At 35.4% G+C, this 15,443-nt stretch overlaps 1 protein-coding gene across 1 annotated transcript; it reads right to left on the bottom strand.

Annotated features, from left to right (window-relative positions):
- Positions 1-4,963: 4,963 nt before the first annotated feature.
- On the bottom strand, positions 4,964-6,760 carry LOC140918797 (uncharacterized). Its single transcript, XM_073363593.1, has 3 exons — positions 6,330-6,760; positions 5,488-6,233; positions 4,964-5,400 (listed from the first exon to the last, which is right to left on the bottom strand). Exons 1-3 carry the CDS (start codon positions 6,758-6,760, stop codon positions 4,964-4,966), a joined length of 1,614 nt encoding a protein of 537 aa, XP_073219694.1.
- Between the last annotated feature and the right edge of the window lie 8,683 nt (positions 6,761-15,443).

The following is a 15,443-nucleotide window of genomic DNA, read 5'->3' as shown; positions in this document are numbered from 1 at the left end:
AGATAGAAAGCACCTAGCAGTAAGTTCATTTGATAACCTTAGAATTATCCCTACCTACTTTCCTATCTCCATACCAAATAGTACCAAATAGTCATAAGGTAAATAAGCTTTGATGGTTCAATTTTTTGAAGTTTGTAATGTATAGTGGTTGTGTTCTCAATTCTGTATAAAAGAAAACTGCACTAATTTGCAAGTGCTGAAAGAACAAACTCATAAATATTTATTATGATCATCACATTCAACAAATATAAAAAAATGAAGCTTTTTTTTAACCATAAAATAAATAACATATGACCAATGATTGTTCCGCTTAACACAATTTCTATTGATAAATGAGAACAACAATGTGGCAAGAAAATTACTAATAAATAAAAAAGAGGCGAATATTGTTTTGAGCTGAAAGAATTTTGATAAATGCAGGGGAGATGGCAAAGGAGGTTGTTCAGGTATTGTTTGCTAATCTCCAATAGAAGAATTCGCTGCCATTCCTACTCCCGCATCAAATTTCATAGAGATTACAACAATATTAACTCGTTTAATAAGAAAAATCAAAATTTTGATGATAAACCAAAATGAAGTAGAGAATGAGAACTTGATCAGGAGTGAGGATTATTTGAGTAAATATCATTCTTCTAGTTTGTAGAATATTGAGTGGATTGAGGATTATTTGAACTTTCTGTGTCACGACCCGAAAACTAAATGTCGTAATCGACGCACAAGCTATACTCCTAGCCTGACAAGTCTATCAACTAACTTTACAATTAAACAACTAAATTGTTCTCTAACCATTTAAAAATATTTACTTTTTCTCAAAATTTTGACAGAATATCCTCTATAAATTCAACATAACCTTGTTTAACTTTCAATTCAGTCAGAATTCAAATAACATAACCTAATTTCTTAATACACTTCCAAAAAAATTAGACTTTCTAGATTCAAAAATAGCTGCAAATTACATTAGACTCGACATATTTTACAAAAAAATGATACTCGATCAAAGAGGCCTACCAAAAAGAAATATGGTCGAGACTTGAATCTACTAACAGCGACTACTCAGCTGCTTGCGAATCTGAAAAAAATAAACAACATAAAGGGTAAGTCACAAGACTTAGTGAGGAGACAACAACCACCATCAACTAGAAGAGAAACACAAAAAGGCAGAAATAATTGTTTTTCAATCTTGTAGCGATTATGTTATGCACATAATAAAACCATTAAACTTATAATTTAGTTGCGCAGATAGAAATATTAAAATTTCATTTATATGAAGCCAAAATCAAGATTGAATAACATTAAAATCATTATGAAAATCAAACAAGTAAAATTACAAATTTTTAAAAACCAAGAGGCGACTTCATCTCATTGATAGCCCTTTCCTCCTAAGGGTGGCTTCATCTAACGGATAGCCTTTTCCTCCTATGGATGATATTTCTCATAGTGTCTCCATCTAACGGGTAACTCTCCAAAATCCGAACGAGATAACTAGGAGCACCTAACGCAGTTAACGATTTAATAATTATAACAACGATTTCTCAAAATACGCATTTAAAATCATATCTCATTTCATCGTAATTCATGGAAAACATATTCAATCGCATAACAATTCAATATTTCAATACGTTTAACTCATACATAAATCAAACTAATAACATATTATATAAAAAGACCATTAAAATAATTAAATGACGAAGTCGAGATAACTTTCAAAGGTTGTGTTTCCCAAATTTTTTAAATAAATATTTTAACATAGAAAACGAGTAAAATAATAATTATAACACTAAAAAAATATATGATGATGACCGTCGTCAACTCACTCTATGGAGAATCGCTATGTCTGTTCTCCAACAACTCTCAGAGTAGCAGGTAGAACTTCAACTATCAAATCTCAAGATAAATAAGTGCAATTATATGTGGAAAGAATTATATGTTAGTCTTTTTAATGTAAGGGTTGTAAACCTTAAGCATGGAGCGTACAATTGCTTCCCTCTTATCTCTTAAAGCAGCACCGCAAGCACTTACCGATCCATGCTCATAACATCCTTCTGATAGAACAACAACTGCTTCTACAAATGGACACAAAGGCAACCTTGCATATCTGAATGGAACACGTACTGTTAGTGCAAGGAGTTAGACTTTATAACCTTTTTTTTCTTTCTTTCAATCTGCTTCTTTGTACCTTTCACAACGATGCTGAGCACGAAAACAAGACTGAGGTTGAGAATAACGTCAAAAATGGTGATGGAGAACGAGATGGAGGATGACGGCGTCGAAAACAAAAAAACAAAAAACAAGATAAAGGAGGATTGAGAGCGAGAAAGAAAATGGAGGACGATATGGTTGAAAGTGAATTTTTTTTTTTGGTTTCACAGGGGATTGGAGAACGAATTAGAAGAATAGGGTTTTTAGTTTTATTTTATTTTTATTCCTTTTAAAAATCATACGATCTATTTCAATCTCCTCCCCTTATAAAAATTCGTCCTTGAATTTATTTAATTTATCTCTCTACTATTGACCTTTAGTTTCAAATAACTATGGGTACTTTGTACGTATGACTTCTTCAGGTTCCCAAGTTGTTTCTTCACCGGATGGACTACGCCAAAGGACTTTTACTGCAACAATATCTTTTGAGCATAAACGTCTCACTTGGCGATCTAATATAGCTACCGGTTGCTCAACGTATGATAGACTCCAATCTAATTGTACGTCTTCATGATTAATCACATGAGAAGGGTCATGAAGATACTTTCGAAGCATCGAAATATGAAAAATTGGATGAACTCCCGAGAGATCCGGTGGAAGTGCCAAGCGATATGCTACTGGTCCGACCCTTTCTAAAATTTCAAATGGTCCAATGAATCTTGGACTTAGCTTCCCCTTCTTACCAAATCTCAAAACTCCTTTCATTGGTGAGACTTGTAGGAATACATGTTCTTCCACTGAAAACTCTAAGGGACGACGCCTCTTATCGGAATAAGATTTTTGTCTACTCTGAGCTGTCACTAAGCGATCCCGAATCAATTTAACTTATTCAATGGCATCTTGAACCAATTCTGGACCGACTAGTTTAGCTTCACCAACTTCAAACCACCCTATCGGAGACCTACACCATCTTCCGTTTAAAGCCTCAAACGGAGCCATTTGAATACTAGATTGATAACTATTATTGTATGCAAATTCCATCAAGGGGAAATGTTGATCCCAGCTACCCCCAAGATCCAGAACACAAGCACGAAGCATATCTTCCAATATTTGTGTAGTCCTTTTAGACTGACCATCTGTTTGAGGAGGAAAAGATGTGCCAAACTTCAAACGAGTTCCTAATGATGTATGGAACAACTTCCAAACTTGAGCAGTAAATTGAGCTCCACAGTCAGAAATAATAGACATTGGTACACAATGCAAAGAGACCATTTCATCCAAATAAAGTTTAGCATATTGAGATGCAGTATACGTAGTCTTCATAGGCAAAAAGTGTGTCGATTTGGTTAACCGATCTATAATCACCCACACTGAGTCATAACCCTTTTGGGTTCGTGGTAATCCTGTGACAAAATCCATAGCGATGTCTTCCCACTTCCACTCAGGTATTTCAACAAGTTGAAGTTACCTCGCAGACTTTTAGTGCTCAGCTTTTACTTGTTGACACAGTAAGCACTTAGAGACAAAATCCGCTACGTCTCTCTTCATCCCTTCCAACGAATACAATTCTTTCAAGTCTTGATACATCTCATTAGAACCTGAGTGAATAGTATAAGAAGAATGATGAGCCTCCTCTAAAATTTTCCTCTGAAAGCCACCAACATTTGGAACACACAACCGAGACTTCAACATCAACACACCATCAGAATCAACCAAAAAGTCTGAAATTTTACCATTCTGAACATTATTTACCATATTCACCAAGTATGGATCTTGACTTTGAGCTTCTTTGATATCATCAACTATGGTTGGACGGATTTGTACGTGAACTAAAAATAACCTCGAATGACCAAGTTCCAATTGAATTCCACTTTCAACAACTTCTTGAAAATCTTTAACTATTGGCCTCTTTACTTCTGCTATATGAGCAAGACTGCCCATGGATTTCCTACTCAAAGCATCTGCAACAATATTTGCCTTCCCTGTGTGGTATAAGGTTGTGCAATCATAATCTTTCAAGAGTTCCATCCACCTTTTTTGTCTTAAATTTAAATCTCGTTGTTGAAAGATATACTTAAGACTTTTATGATCGGTATAAATCTCATAAGTTTCACCATATAGATAGTGCCTCCAAATTTTAAGAGAAAAAATAACTTCAGCCATTTCCAAATCATGTGTGGGATAGTTCACCTCATGCCTCTTGAGTTTTCTAGATGAATAGGCAATAACCTTACCTTGTTGCATAAGTACACAACCGAGACCAACTCTAGAAGTATCACAATAAACTGCATAACTTTCACCACCTATAGGTAATGCCAAAATAGGTGTTGACGTCAAGTACTCCTTCAATTTTTGAAAGCTTTCCTCACATGCATCAGTCCCTCGGAGCTCAACTTTCTTCTGGGTCAACCTAGTCAACGAAGATGCAATTTTTGAGAAATCCTTCACAAAATGTCGATAATAAACGGCTAAACCAATAAAACTCCGAATCTCCTTCAATGTGGTAGGTCTGGGCCAATTATGGACTGCTTCCACCTTACTTGGATCAACACTTATTCCATTCTTAGACACAACATGACCTAAAAATGCCACACTATCCAGCCAAAACTGACATTTCGAGAATTTGGCGTATAATTGTTTATATCTTAAGGTTTGCAAAACCAACCTTAAATGTCGCTCGTGTTCTTCTTTACTCTTGGAATAAACAAGGATATCATCGATAAACACAATCACAAATCGATCCAAGAATGGTTTAAAAACGCGATTCATCAAATCCATAAAAGCTGTTGGGGCATTAGTAAGCCCAAAGGACATAACCAGAAATTCATAATGCCCATAACGCGTACGGAAAGTTGTCTTCGTTATGTCTTCCCTTTTTAATCTTCAACTGGTGATACCCTGACCGCAAATCAATCTTTGAAAAACATTGAGCTCCTTGAAGTTGGTCAAACAACTCATCAATGCATGACAAAGGGTATTTATTCTTTACAGTTACTTTATTTAACTGCCTATAGTCTACACACAACCGCATGGATCCATCTTTCTTCTTTACAAGTAATATCGGTGCTCCCCAATGAGAAGAACTTGGATGAATAAAACCCTTATCTAGAAGATCTTGAAGTTGCTCCTTTAACTCCTTAAGTTCTACCGGGACCATACGATATGGAGGTATGGATATAGGATGAGTGTTTGGAACTAAGTCTATAGAGAATTCAATCACCCTATCAGGTGGTAACCTAGGAAGTTCTTCAAGAAAAACATCTGGAAATTCACATGCTATTGGGATTTTTTCCAATTTTTCTTAAGCCACTTGTATATCCCTTACCAAGGCAAAGTAAGCTTGAAAACCTCTTCTCATGAACTTGCTAGCTGTCAAGGATGAGATTTGGTTATGTGGTACCCAACAACGTGCTCCTTGAAACGAGAAGATTGATTGTCCTGGTATCTCAAATTTCACCACTTTGTTATGACAATCCAAAGTGGCATGATGCAAAGCCAACCAGTCCATACCCAAAATTACATCAAAATCTACCAAGTCAATAACTATTAAATCTATCGGCAACACCTTGACATCAATAGTTATATCACAAGAACGATACACCAACTTAGCAAGTAAATTTTCTCCAACACGTGTAGCTACAACTAAAGGCTCTTCTAAAGAAGATGAACATTTACCAAGTCGAATAGCAAACCACGAGGATACAAAAGAATGTGTAGCTCTAGGGTCAAACAAAACATGAACATCTTTAGAACAAATATAAAGTATACCTGTAACTACTGCATTGGATGTCTGAGCATCCTGACGAGTCAAAGCAAACATTCGAGTCTGACCTCTTCCCGCTGGTATCTGACCTCTACCACCAAATCCTCTACCTCCCAGCTGAGATGTTCCTGAACCTCTAACATAAGAATTTCCACTTTGACGCACAGGTGCAGAATGAGCCTGAGAAGATGCCAAAGCTGTTGGTTCTGATGCATAACTAAAGGATGGATGTGTCGTGTCTACAGGACAATCCCTCCTGATGTGACCTACTTGGCCACATTGATAGCACACCTTAGCATTAGCATCTCTGGAGCAGTTCCCAAAGTGAAACCTACCAAAAATAGAACATCGTGTAGCTGAAACACCAGAATGTTTCTAAGGGAAAGCGGATTGTGATGCTGCTCCAGAATTTGATCTACGACTCTACACTGTCCCAAAAGACTGCCCACTATGCCCACCTCTTTGAGACATGAGTTTTCTTTGCCCATGATAACAAAACATAGATCCACCACCGCAATTCGAATAGTTATTATAAGATCCTTCAACCCTTTGTTTCTTCCGTGAATCTTGTCTATTGCCTCCTTTTTCCTTCTGTCGTTTCTCGATCTGAAGTGCCAAACTCAACACCTCAGCAAAAGTAGAACAATTAGACCCAACCACATTTCTAAATAAGAAATCCTTCAATCCTTTGATGAACCTCTTAACACACATCTCCTCAGTGATAGGATCAGGAGCATGTCTAGAGAGCTGTGTAAAACAAGCACTATACTCTGAAACTGTCATACCCTCCATTTGCTCCAATCGCTCAAACTCATGAACTAATCCATCTCTAACACTCTCCGAAAGAAAACGAGCCATGAACAACTAAGAGAACTCTCTCCATGCTAACGGAGGTGAACCCACTTGTCTACCACGTGACACTATATCAAACCAATCTCGTGCCACACTTATTTGCTGAAATGATGACAATTCTACTGCTCTTACCTCAGAACAACCGAATGCTCTCCAAAGCCGCTCTAGACTATCAATGAATTGTTTTGGATCATCGGTTGCACTAGACCCAGAAAAAGTAGGGGGTTTTAAGCTTCATGAAGTCTGGTAAAGTAACCTCAATACCCTTCGTTGCAACAGTCGGCTGATGCTCAACTTGGCTAACATCCTGTTGACCATTGACATTTTCATGCCTTTGATCACCCTCATGTTGTTGTCCGACGATAACCCTAACAAGTTGTTGCACAACCTGTTGTAATCCCTGCAGACCAGCAACAAACTCTTTCATGGCTGGATTTCCGAGCCTCCTCCTAGGTACCTCAACATCAGCATTCAAACCACGTCCGCCAACATTAGCTCTTCGCCTATTTCGAGCATGAACTAAAACACGACCTCGTTCGAGCGCCTTGAGCTTGGGCAATTGATTCATCAGCAATTTCCCTTATAGTAGGATTCCTAGTCTTGGGTGGCATTCTCACCTATTCAAGAACATTGATAAAAAATTGAACAAGACGACAAGAAATTGTCGAAAGGTAGTGATGATGAATTTAAACACAGATTCAGACAACAGATGAGACTCTCAAAGAGTGCTAATAGCCCTTGCAAGTAAGTTGTGTCCGTGTACAAAATTTACTAACAAGAATATATTATCACCCTATGTTTGCAGCTATTAGGACCTACGACCGAGCTCTGATACCAACTTTGTCACACCCCGAAAACTAAATGTCGTAACCGACGCACAAGCTATACTCCTAGCCTGGCAAGCCTATCAACTAACTTAACAATTAAACAACTAAATTGTTCTCTAACCATTTAAAAATATATACTTTTCTCAAAATTTCGATAGAATATCCTCTGTAAATTCAAAAATTTCAAATTTATAGAATCCCTGTTTAACTTTCAATTCAGTCATAATTTAAATAACATAACCTAATTTCTTAATACACTTCAAAAAAAAAATAGACTTTCTAGATTCCAAAATAGCTGGAAATTACATTAGACTCGACATATTTTACAAAAAAAATGGTACTCGATCAAAGAGGCCTACCAAAAAGAACTATGGTCGAGACTTGAATCTACTAACAGCTTACTACTCAGCTGCCTGCGAATCTGAAAAAAATAAATAACATGAAGGGTAAATCACAAGACTTAATGATGAGACAACAACCACCATCAACTAGAAGAGAAACACAAAAAGGCACGAATAACTGTTTTTCAATCTTGTAGTGATTATGTTATACACATAATAAAACCATTAAACTTATAATTTAGTTGCGTAGATAGAAATATTAAAATTTCATTTATACGGAGCAAAAATCAAGATTGAATAACATTAAAATCATTATGAAAATCAAACAAGTAAAATTACACATTTTTGAGAACCAAGAGGCGACTTCACCTCATTGATACCCTTTTCTCCTAAGGGTGGCTCCATCTAACGGATAGCCCTCTCCCCTCAATCCCGCAACGCTTCATCTCGCTTCAATTAGGGGGCTTACATCTTGTTGATATCCCTCTCCTCCTACGGATGAAATTTCTCATAAGGGCGGCTCCATCTAACGGGTAACTCTCCCTAATCAGAACGAGGTAACTAGGTGCACCTAATGCAGTTAACGATTTAATAATTATAACAACGATTTCTCAAAACACGTATTTAAACTCATATCTCATTTCATCGTAGTTCATGGAAAACATATTCAATCGCATAACAATTCAATATTTCAATACTTTTAGCTCATACATAAATCAAACTAATGACATATTATATAAAAAGACCATTAAAAAAATTAAATGACGAAGTCGAGATAACTTTCAAAGGTTGTGTTACCCGAATTTTTAAAATAAATATTTTAACATAGAAAACGAGTAAAATAATAATTATAACATTATAAAAATATATGACGATGACCTTCGTCAACTCACTCTATGGAGAATCAACTATGTTTGTTCTTCAACAACTCTCAGAGTAGCAGATAGGACTTCAACTGTCAAATCTCAAGATAAATAAGTACAATTATCTGTGGAAAGAATTCTATGTTAGTCTTTTTAATGTAAGGGTTGTAAACCTTAATTAGGGAGCGTACAATTGCTTCCCTCTTATCTCTTAGAGCAGCACCGCGAGCACTTACCGATCCATGCCCATAACATCCTTCTGATAGAACAACAACTGCTTCTACAAATGGACACAAAGGCAACCTTGCATATCTGAATGGAACACGTACTGTTGGTGCAAGGAGTTAGACTTCATAAGTTTTTTTTCTTTCTTTCAATATGCTTCTTTGTACCTTTCACAACGATGCTGACCACGAAAACAAGAGTGAGGTTAAGAATAACGTCAAAAATGGTGTTGGAGAACGAGATGGTGGATGATGACGTCAAAAACGAAAAACAAAGAACAAGATAAAGGAGGATGGAGAGCGAGAACAAAAATGGAGGACGATATGGTTGAGAGTGATTTTTTTTTTGGTTTCACAGGGGATTAGAGAATGAATTAGAAGAATTGGGTTTTTAGTTTTATTTTATTTTTATTCCTTTTAAAAATGAAACGGTGTGTTTCATTCTGTCTCTTCTACTATATGCTTCTTTAGACAAATATATTTGAAGAACATAAGAACTGTCAATATTCGTTAAAATAACAACAAAATAAAACTCAATAACCAACTAACGACTTGTTGGGAAAAAAATCAATGACATGAATTAAAAGTAAATACGTAGTAGAAGATTAAACAACAACCAAGTCTGAAATAACAGGAAATAGACTCTCATTCAGCCCAACAATAACTATTAGTCTGTTTAATAATTAAACAATGGTTAACATCAAGCTAGAAATAAAAGGAAACAGACTCTAATCCAGCTCAATAATAATTGTTACGATTAAAATGCACATAGTTTGAATGTAAAAGCAGATTGCACTTATCTTACCCTCCTTTAAATATTGTATTTTAAATTCCATTTCAATATTTTCTGTTTGCCTTTTTAGTATTCATATTGCTAGATTCAGAAAAGGCATTAAACTAGAAAATAGAGTTTTATACAGCATGGTGAATTACGTGTAAATAGTAGTAATTACCATTAACAAAGTTTAAAACTGCAGCAACACTTGTGTTTAGGACTGGTTGCAAGAGAGGCCCTATGACCATTGCTGGGTTAATAGTAACCGTGTCAGTGTTGTTTTCTCTTACAAATTTCCACTCAGCATCTTCAGCCAATGTCTTTGACACCGCATACCACAACTGAAAGAGAAAAATATTGGGTTTAAGTTTAAAAAGATAAAAAAAAAGAAGCTGTTTGAAATTAGACACTACATTAAATCCAAATTCAAAGGCTATAAACTATGAAAGAGATGTAGAGAGAGTTGTTATCATACCCGATCATAAGCTCTCTGCAAGAAGGATGAGTAAAGTGCACAAAGAGGCTTAAGACCTTCAAAAGCCAGACCTGAAGCAAATGTGACAGCATGCTGTTCTGCTATCCCGACATCAATGCATCTTGAAGGGAAACTGCGAAGGAAGATATTCATGCCAGTTGCACTTCCCATTGCAGCATGGATTCCAACAATGTTTTTGTCAGCTTCTGCTTCTGGAATCAAAGCCTCGGTAAAGTGTTCATCAATGTTATGACCATCAACAGGACCAATATAATTGAGTCGAAGCTCATCAAAGAGTGTTAATCCAGAACCACCAATTCATGCATTGAGCCACCAATTTTTTTGGTAACTCCCTGCATAATAGATTTCATTTTATACAGAATCAGTAATTTCACAGAAACTTTGCGGCTAGGTAATTAAGTCCATGCGAACAAATTATATGCAATGCAGGAAGTTCAGGATTCAATGTCTGCTACTAATATTTCTCGTTCCCCCTAACATATATACTAACTACTAACATTTATCTATAAAAAAAAAACAGTTCAAAGATAGACTTGTGAATGATGAATTGTACTAATGCTCACCTTGGCAACCGCTTTCAATTTTCTAAGAGGTCGGTTTAATTGTAACCTACTGAGAGCAGTACTCCATTTCTCACTGCCTGAGAGCAAGTATACTCCCACGGTGGCAATGGTGGACACTTTCTTTTCCTTTTCTATTTCTTTGCGCCAAATAAAACCTTCATTTCTCTTCTATAGATGTCAACCAAATACTAAATTCAGAAAACAAAGCTCTCACAATACTCTCACTGCCTGCATAAAAAAACGGATAAAAAAAACAATTAGTATAAAACAAATGCTTAACTATTTATAGTAACAAATAATAATTAAACAAAATTCCACAGTATTTAGTTAGTTGAGACAAAGCCACAAATTTGGGTCTTGAATCAGTTACATTAATTATAACATATAATTCTCAGATTATAACCGTAATCATAAAACAAAAGATATCAACCATAATTAACTTGATAGTTCTTTAAATTTCAATAATCTTGTTGAGAAGCAAACATGCTGCAATCTTTCTTAAAAAAAAGTATGCAAGACAGTGAGACGTACCTTGGTTAGATCGGATTAGTGGTTGCAAAGTTGAAGTTAATTGAAGAATGAAGAATGGAAAGAAGGGGTTTAAAAGGATGTTATTATGTTATTAAAGAGAGTAGAGAAAGGAACGTGTACGTGTTGGGTAATGAAGAAAAAGAAGAAGAAATAGAAGAGAAATGAAGGTTTTATTTGGCACAAAGATTACGACCATATCTAAGATTATACTTTGAAATTAGATTGCTTATAATCGTAAAAAATAAAAACATCGTTACAGGAATGAACAACATAACGCACTCAATTTTATCACTGAGGTTTGTACTAGTGAAAATTTGAAGGAGTATAGGAAGAAACATAAGCATGTGAATATTAATTTGACCTTAATAGATGAATCTGAATCGCTGAGTTTGAATCGTAAATAAAAAATTGTTAAATCGTAAAAACGAGAATCAATGAAGAACTCGCTATGTTTGAATCGGAAATTTAAGGAATCCATTTAAGATGGAATTGAAAAAATGATGAAGAAATCGGAAAAAACTTCTTCAACAGAAAAACGAAAATCAAATTCGAAAAAATCTTTAATAATTTTTAAGATGAACCAGAAAAAAAAAAATTGAGAAGAGCTTTTGAAGATGAAATAGGGAAGACCTTTTGAGCAAATTTGAGAAGGAAATAAAATGAGAAGAAAATGAATGGGAAAAAAATTCTGAGATGGAAATGGGAAAGAAAGAGAATAGGTATTGTTCCAAGGACCAAAGTCTTTCAACCGCCTCCAAAAGTCTAGCTTAGAAAATTTGGTGAAAATTTGGTGTTTACTAAAACCAATCCAAATAAGGAGTCTAAAAATCAAAAGCAGTCAATTAATGAAACACTTAGGCAGTTAACAAATAAAGTAGATTCCATGACTACACACAATAAAATGTTGGAAACACAAATCACCCAAGTTGCTCAACAAGTTGCTTCATCATCTAGATCTCTCGGTGTATTGCCGGGGAAACCTGAACCTAACCTCAACGGACAATTAAATGATGTCACCTTAAGAAATGGAAAACGATTAGAGGAACCCAAGGGTAGTGATGTGGAAGTGAATGTTAGGGATGAGAGTGAAAGAACCCAACCATCAAGTGAGAAGGCAGATGAGGAATAAGAAAAACCTTATTGATGTGAAACATGAGAAACTTGTCTTCAATTTGGGTGATGAAAAGATTGAATTTAATTTGTCTAACCTATTGGAAAATCATTCTTTTGAAGATTCTCGTTGCAGGGTCGATTTATTTGATCATTGTGTTAAGGAGTGTCCTTTAGGACCACTCTCGCAAGATGGGCTTGAAGCATGCTTGATTGAAAGCACAAGTCATGAAGACTTGACAAACGAAGCTGATGCATATGCTAACTTGTTGGATGAAAATCCTCCTCTTCCAAACATAAATTTTGAGGCATTAGTAGCAGAAAATACAACACCTCTCCCAAAAGAGGATCCCCAAGATGTATCCAAAAGCTATTGGGTATACTATTGAGGACTTGAAGCGAATTAATCCATCAATTTGCATGCATAAGATACTACTTGAAGAAGACTATAAATCTTTTATTGAGTATCAAATGAAGTTAAATCCTAACATGAAAGAAGTTCTAAAAAAAGAGGTACATAAACTCCTAGATGTCGGGGTAATTTACCCTATCTCTAATAGCAAATGGGTTAGTCCCATTTAAGTAGTTCCAAAAAAAGGGAGGTATCATTGTTGTTAAAAATGAAAAAAAAAATCAATTGCAAACAGTTACGGGGTGGAGGATGTGTATAGATTACAAAGAACTAAACAAAGAAACACGTAAACATCATTTTCCTCTCCTATTTATTGACCAAATGTTAGAAAGGTTAAAAAAGCATTCACATTTTTTCTATTTGGATGACTATTCTGGTTTATTTAGAATTCCCATTCATCCTAACGACCAAGAGAAAACCACATTTACTTGTCCTTATGGCATGAATGCTTATAGGAGAATGCCTTTTGGTTTGTGCAAGGCCCCTGCTACCTTTCAATGTTGTATGATGTCAATTTTTTTCTTCTTTTGATTTTGTTGAGGATATGATGGAAGTATTCATGGATGAATTTTCTATATACGGATCTAGCGAATAATTGTTCGGCCAACATCAAAAGGGTACTTGAAAGGTATGAACAAGTTAATCTTGTGTTAAATTAGGAGAAATGTCACTTTATGGTTAGAAAGGGAATTGTTCTTTGACATTTGGTATCCGAGCGAGTTATTGAGGTAGATAAAGCAAAAATTGAGGTAATAGGGAAAATGTCACCTCCCACCTCCGTAAAAGAAGTGAGAAGTTTCTTGGGGCATGCAGGACTTTATTGCCGATTCATTAAAGATTTTCTAAGATTTCTAAACCTCTAACCAGTTTGCTCTTAAAGGATGCAACTTTTGTCTTTGATGAATTTTGTCTTGAGTCACTTTGCTGGTTAAAAGAAGCATTGATATATGCCACGATTATGCAACCATCTTATTAGAGTATTCCATTTGAAATCATGTGTGATGCTCGAGACTTTGCTGTAGGTGCAGTGTTGGGCCAGAGAAAAGACAAGAAAGTTCATGCTATCTATGATTCCAATAGGATTTTAGATGAAGCTCGAGTTAACTATGCCACAACCGAGAGAGAGCAATTGGTAGTAGTGTTTGACATTGACAAGTTTAATTCCTACCTGGTAGGATCGAATATAATTGTCTACACATACCATGCATCCATTAAATATCTCTTGAGCAAGAAAGATACTAAGTTGAGGTTGATACGATGGATACTACTTCTCCAAGAGTTTGATCTAGAAATTCGAGACAAAAAGGGGATTGAAAATGTGGTGACCGATCATCTCTAAAGGCTACATGAAAAAAATGAAAATGAGTTGTCGCTTGATGATTCATTTATTGATGATCAATTGTTTGCTCTTGCACAAATAGAAGCATCATGGTATCCTGGTTTTGTGAATTACCTAGCAGTTGGAGTATTACCTCCCCAAATTTGAACAATCAACAAAAGTAGAAGTTTTTCTCAGATCTTAAACACTATTATTGGGATGAACCTCTGTTTTTTAAAAGTGGGGCTGATGGAGTTTTCAGAAGATGTGTCCCGTAAGAAGAAATGGAAAGCATCACGTTTCACTGTCATTCCTCCGCATACGGTGGACATGCTTGTTCGTCAAAAACTGCAACAAAGATACTTTAAGCAGGCTTCTACTGGCCCACACTCTTCAAAGACGTTCATTGCTTTGTGCTTCAATGTGATCAATGCAAGCATACCAGAAACATATCAACAACAAAAAAATGGAATGCCTTTGAACAATATCCTCGAAGTTGAAATCTTCGATGTTTGGGGAGTTTATTTTATGGGATCATTTCTCTCATCTCTTGGAAATCAATACATCCTTGTAGCAATGGATTACGTGGTCACCTTCGAATACCACACTATCAATTTGATAAATTTGCTTATTCTCTAAAAGCGTGTTCTCATTGATTTAGCTACTAAATGTGAGTTTTAGGCTTATATAGAGGCTTTTGTTACATAAACAAATATTATTCCCCTTTCCTTTGTTATGAGTGATTATTCACCATTGACTATGTTCTCTAGAACTTGAATTGCAACCGTTTCAAGATTAAATTCTTTTATGATCATGTTTGAAGATAAAAAACACTTTAGGATTAGTTTTTTCAGGCCTCAGGACTTGTTTTATTTTGTTTCATATTTTCTGCTAGTTTCCCACTTTTATCCTTACATGAATTATCTTTTTTGGTCCTTTGCTTTATCATAAAATCATTATTGGGTGACCTTTTGAATAAAGTGGAGCAACTTTTAAAAATAAGAAGAATAAAAACAAAAATAAAAAACAAAAACAAAAAAACAAAAGGACAACAAAAAAATAAGAGAAAAAAAATAAAAAATAGAAAAAATAATTCTCTTAGTCTCAGTTTGAAAAGACACAATAAGGTGCTCCACTCGGAGTAACACATTTGACTTTTGACTGATGATTGAAATCTGGGCTGATGAAAAATTATTTAAATAAGTTGAACTCCAATTATTCAAAAAATG

This window comes from Cicer arietinum, chromosome 7, assembly GCF_000331145.2.
Source record: "Cicer arietinum cultivar CDC Frontier isolate Library 1 chromosome 7, Cicar.CDCFrontier_v2.0, whole genome shotgun sequence".
Classification (NCBI taxonomy): domain Eukaryota; kingdom Viridiplantae; phylum Streptophyta; class Magnoliopsida; order Fabales; family Fabaceae; genus Cicer; species Cicer arietinum.
The sequence above is the reverse complement of the archived record's forward strand: the minus strand, read 5'-3'. Positions and strand labels throughout refer to the sequence as shown.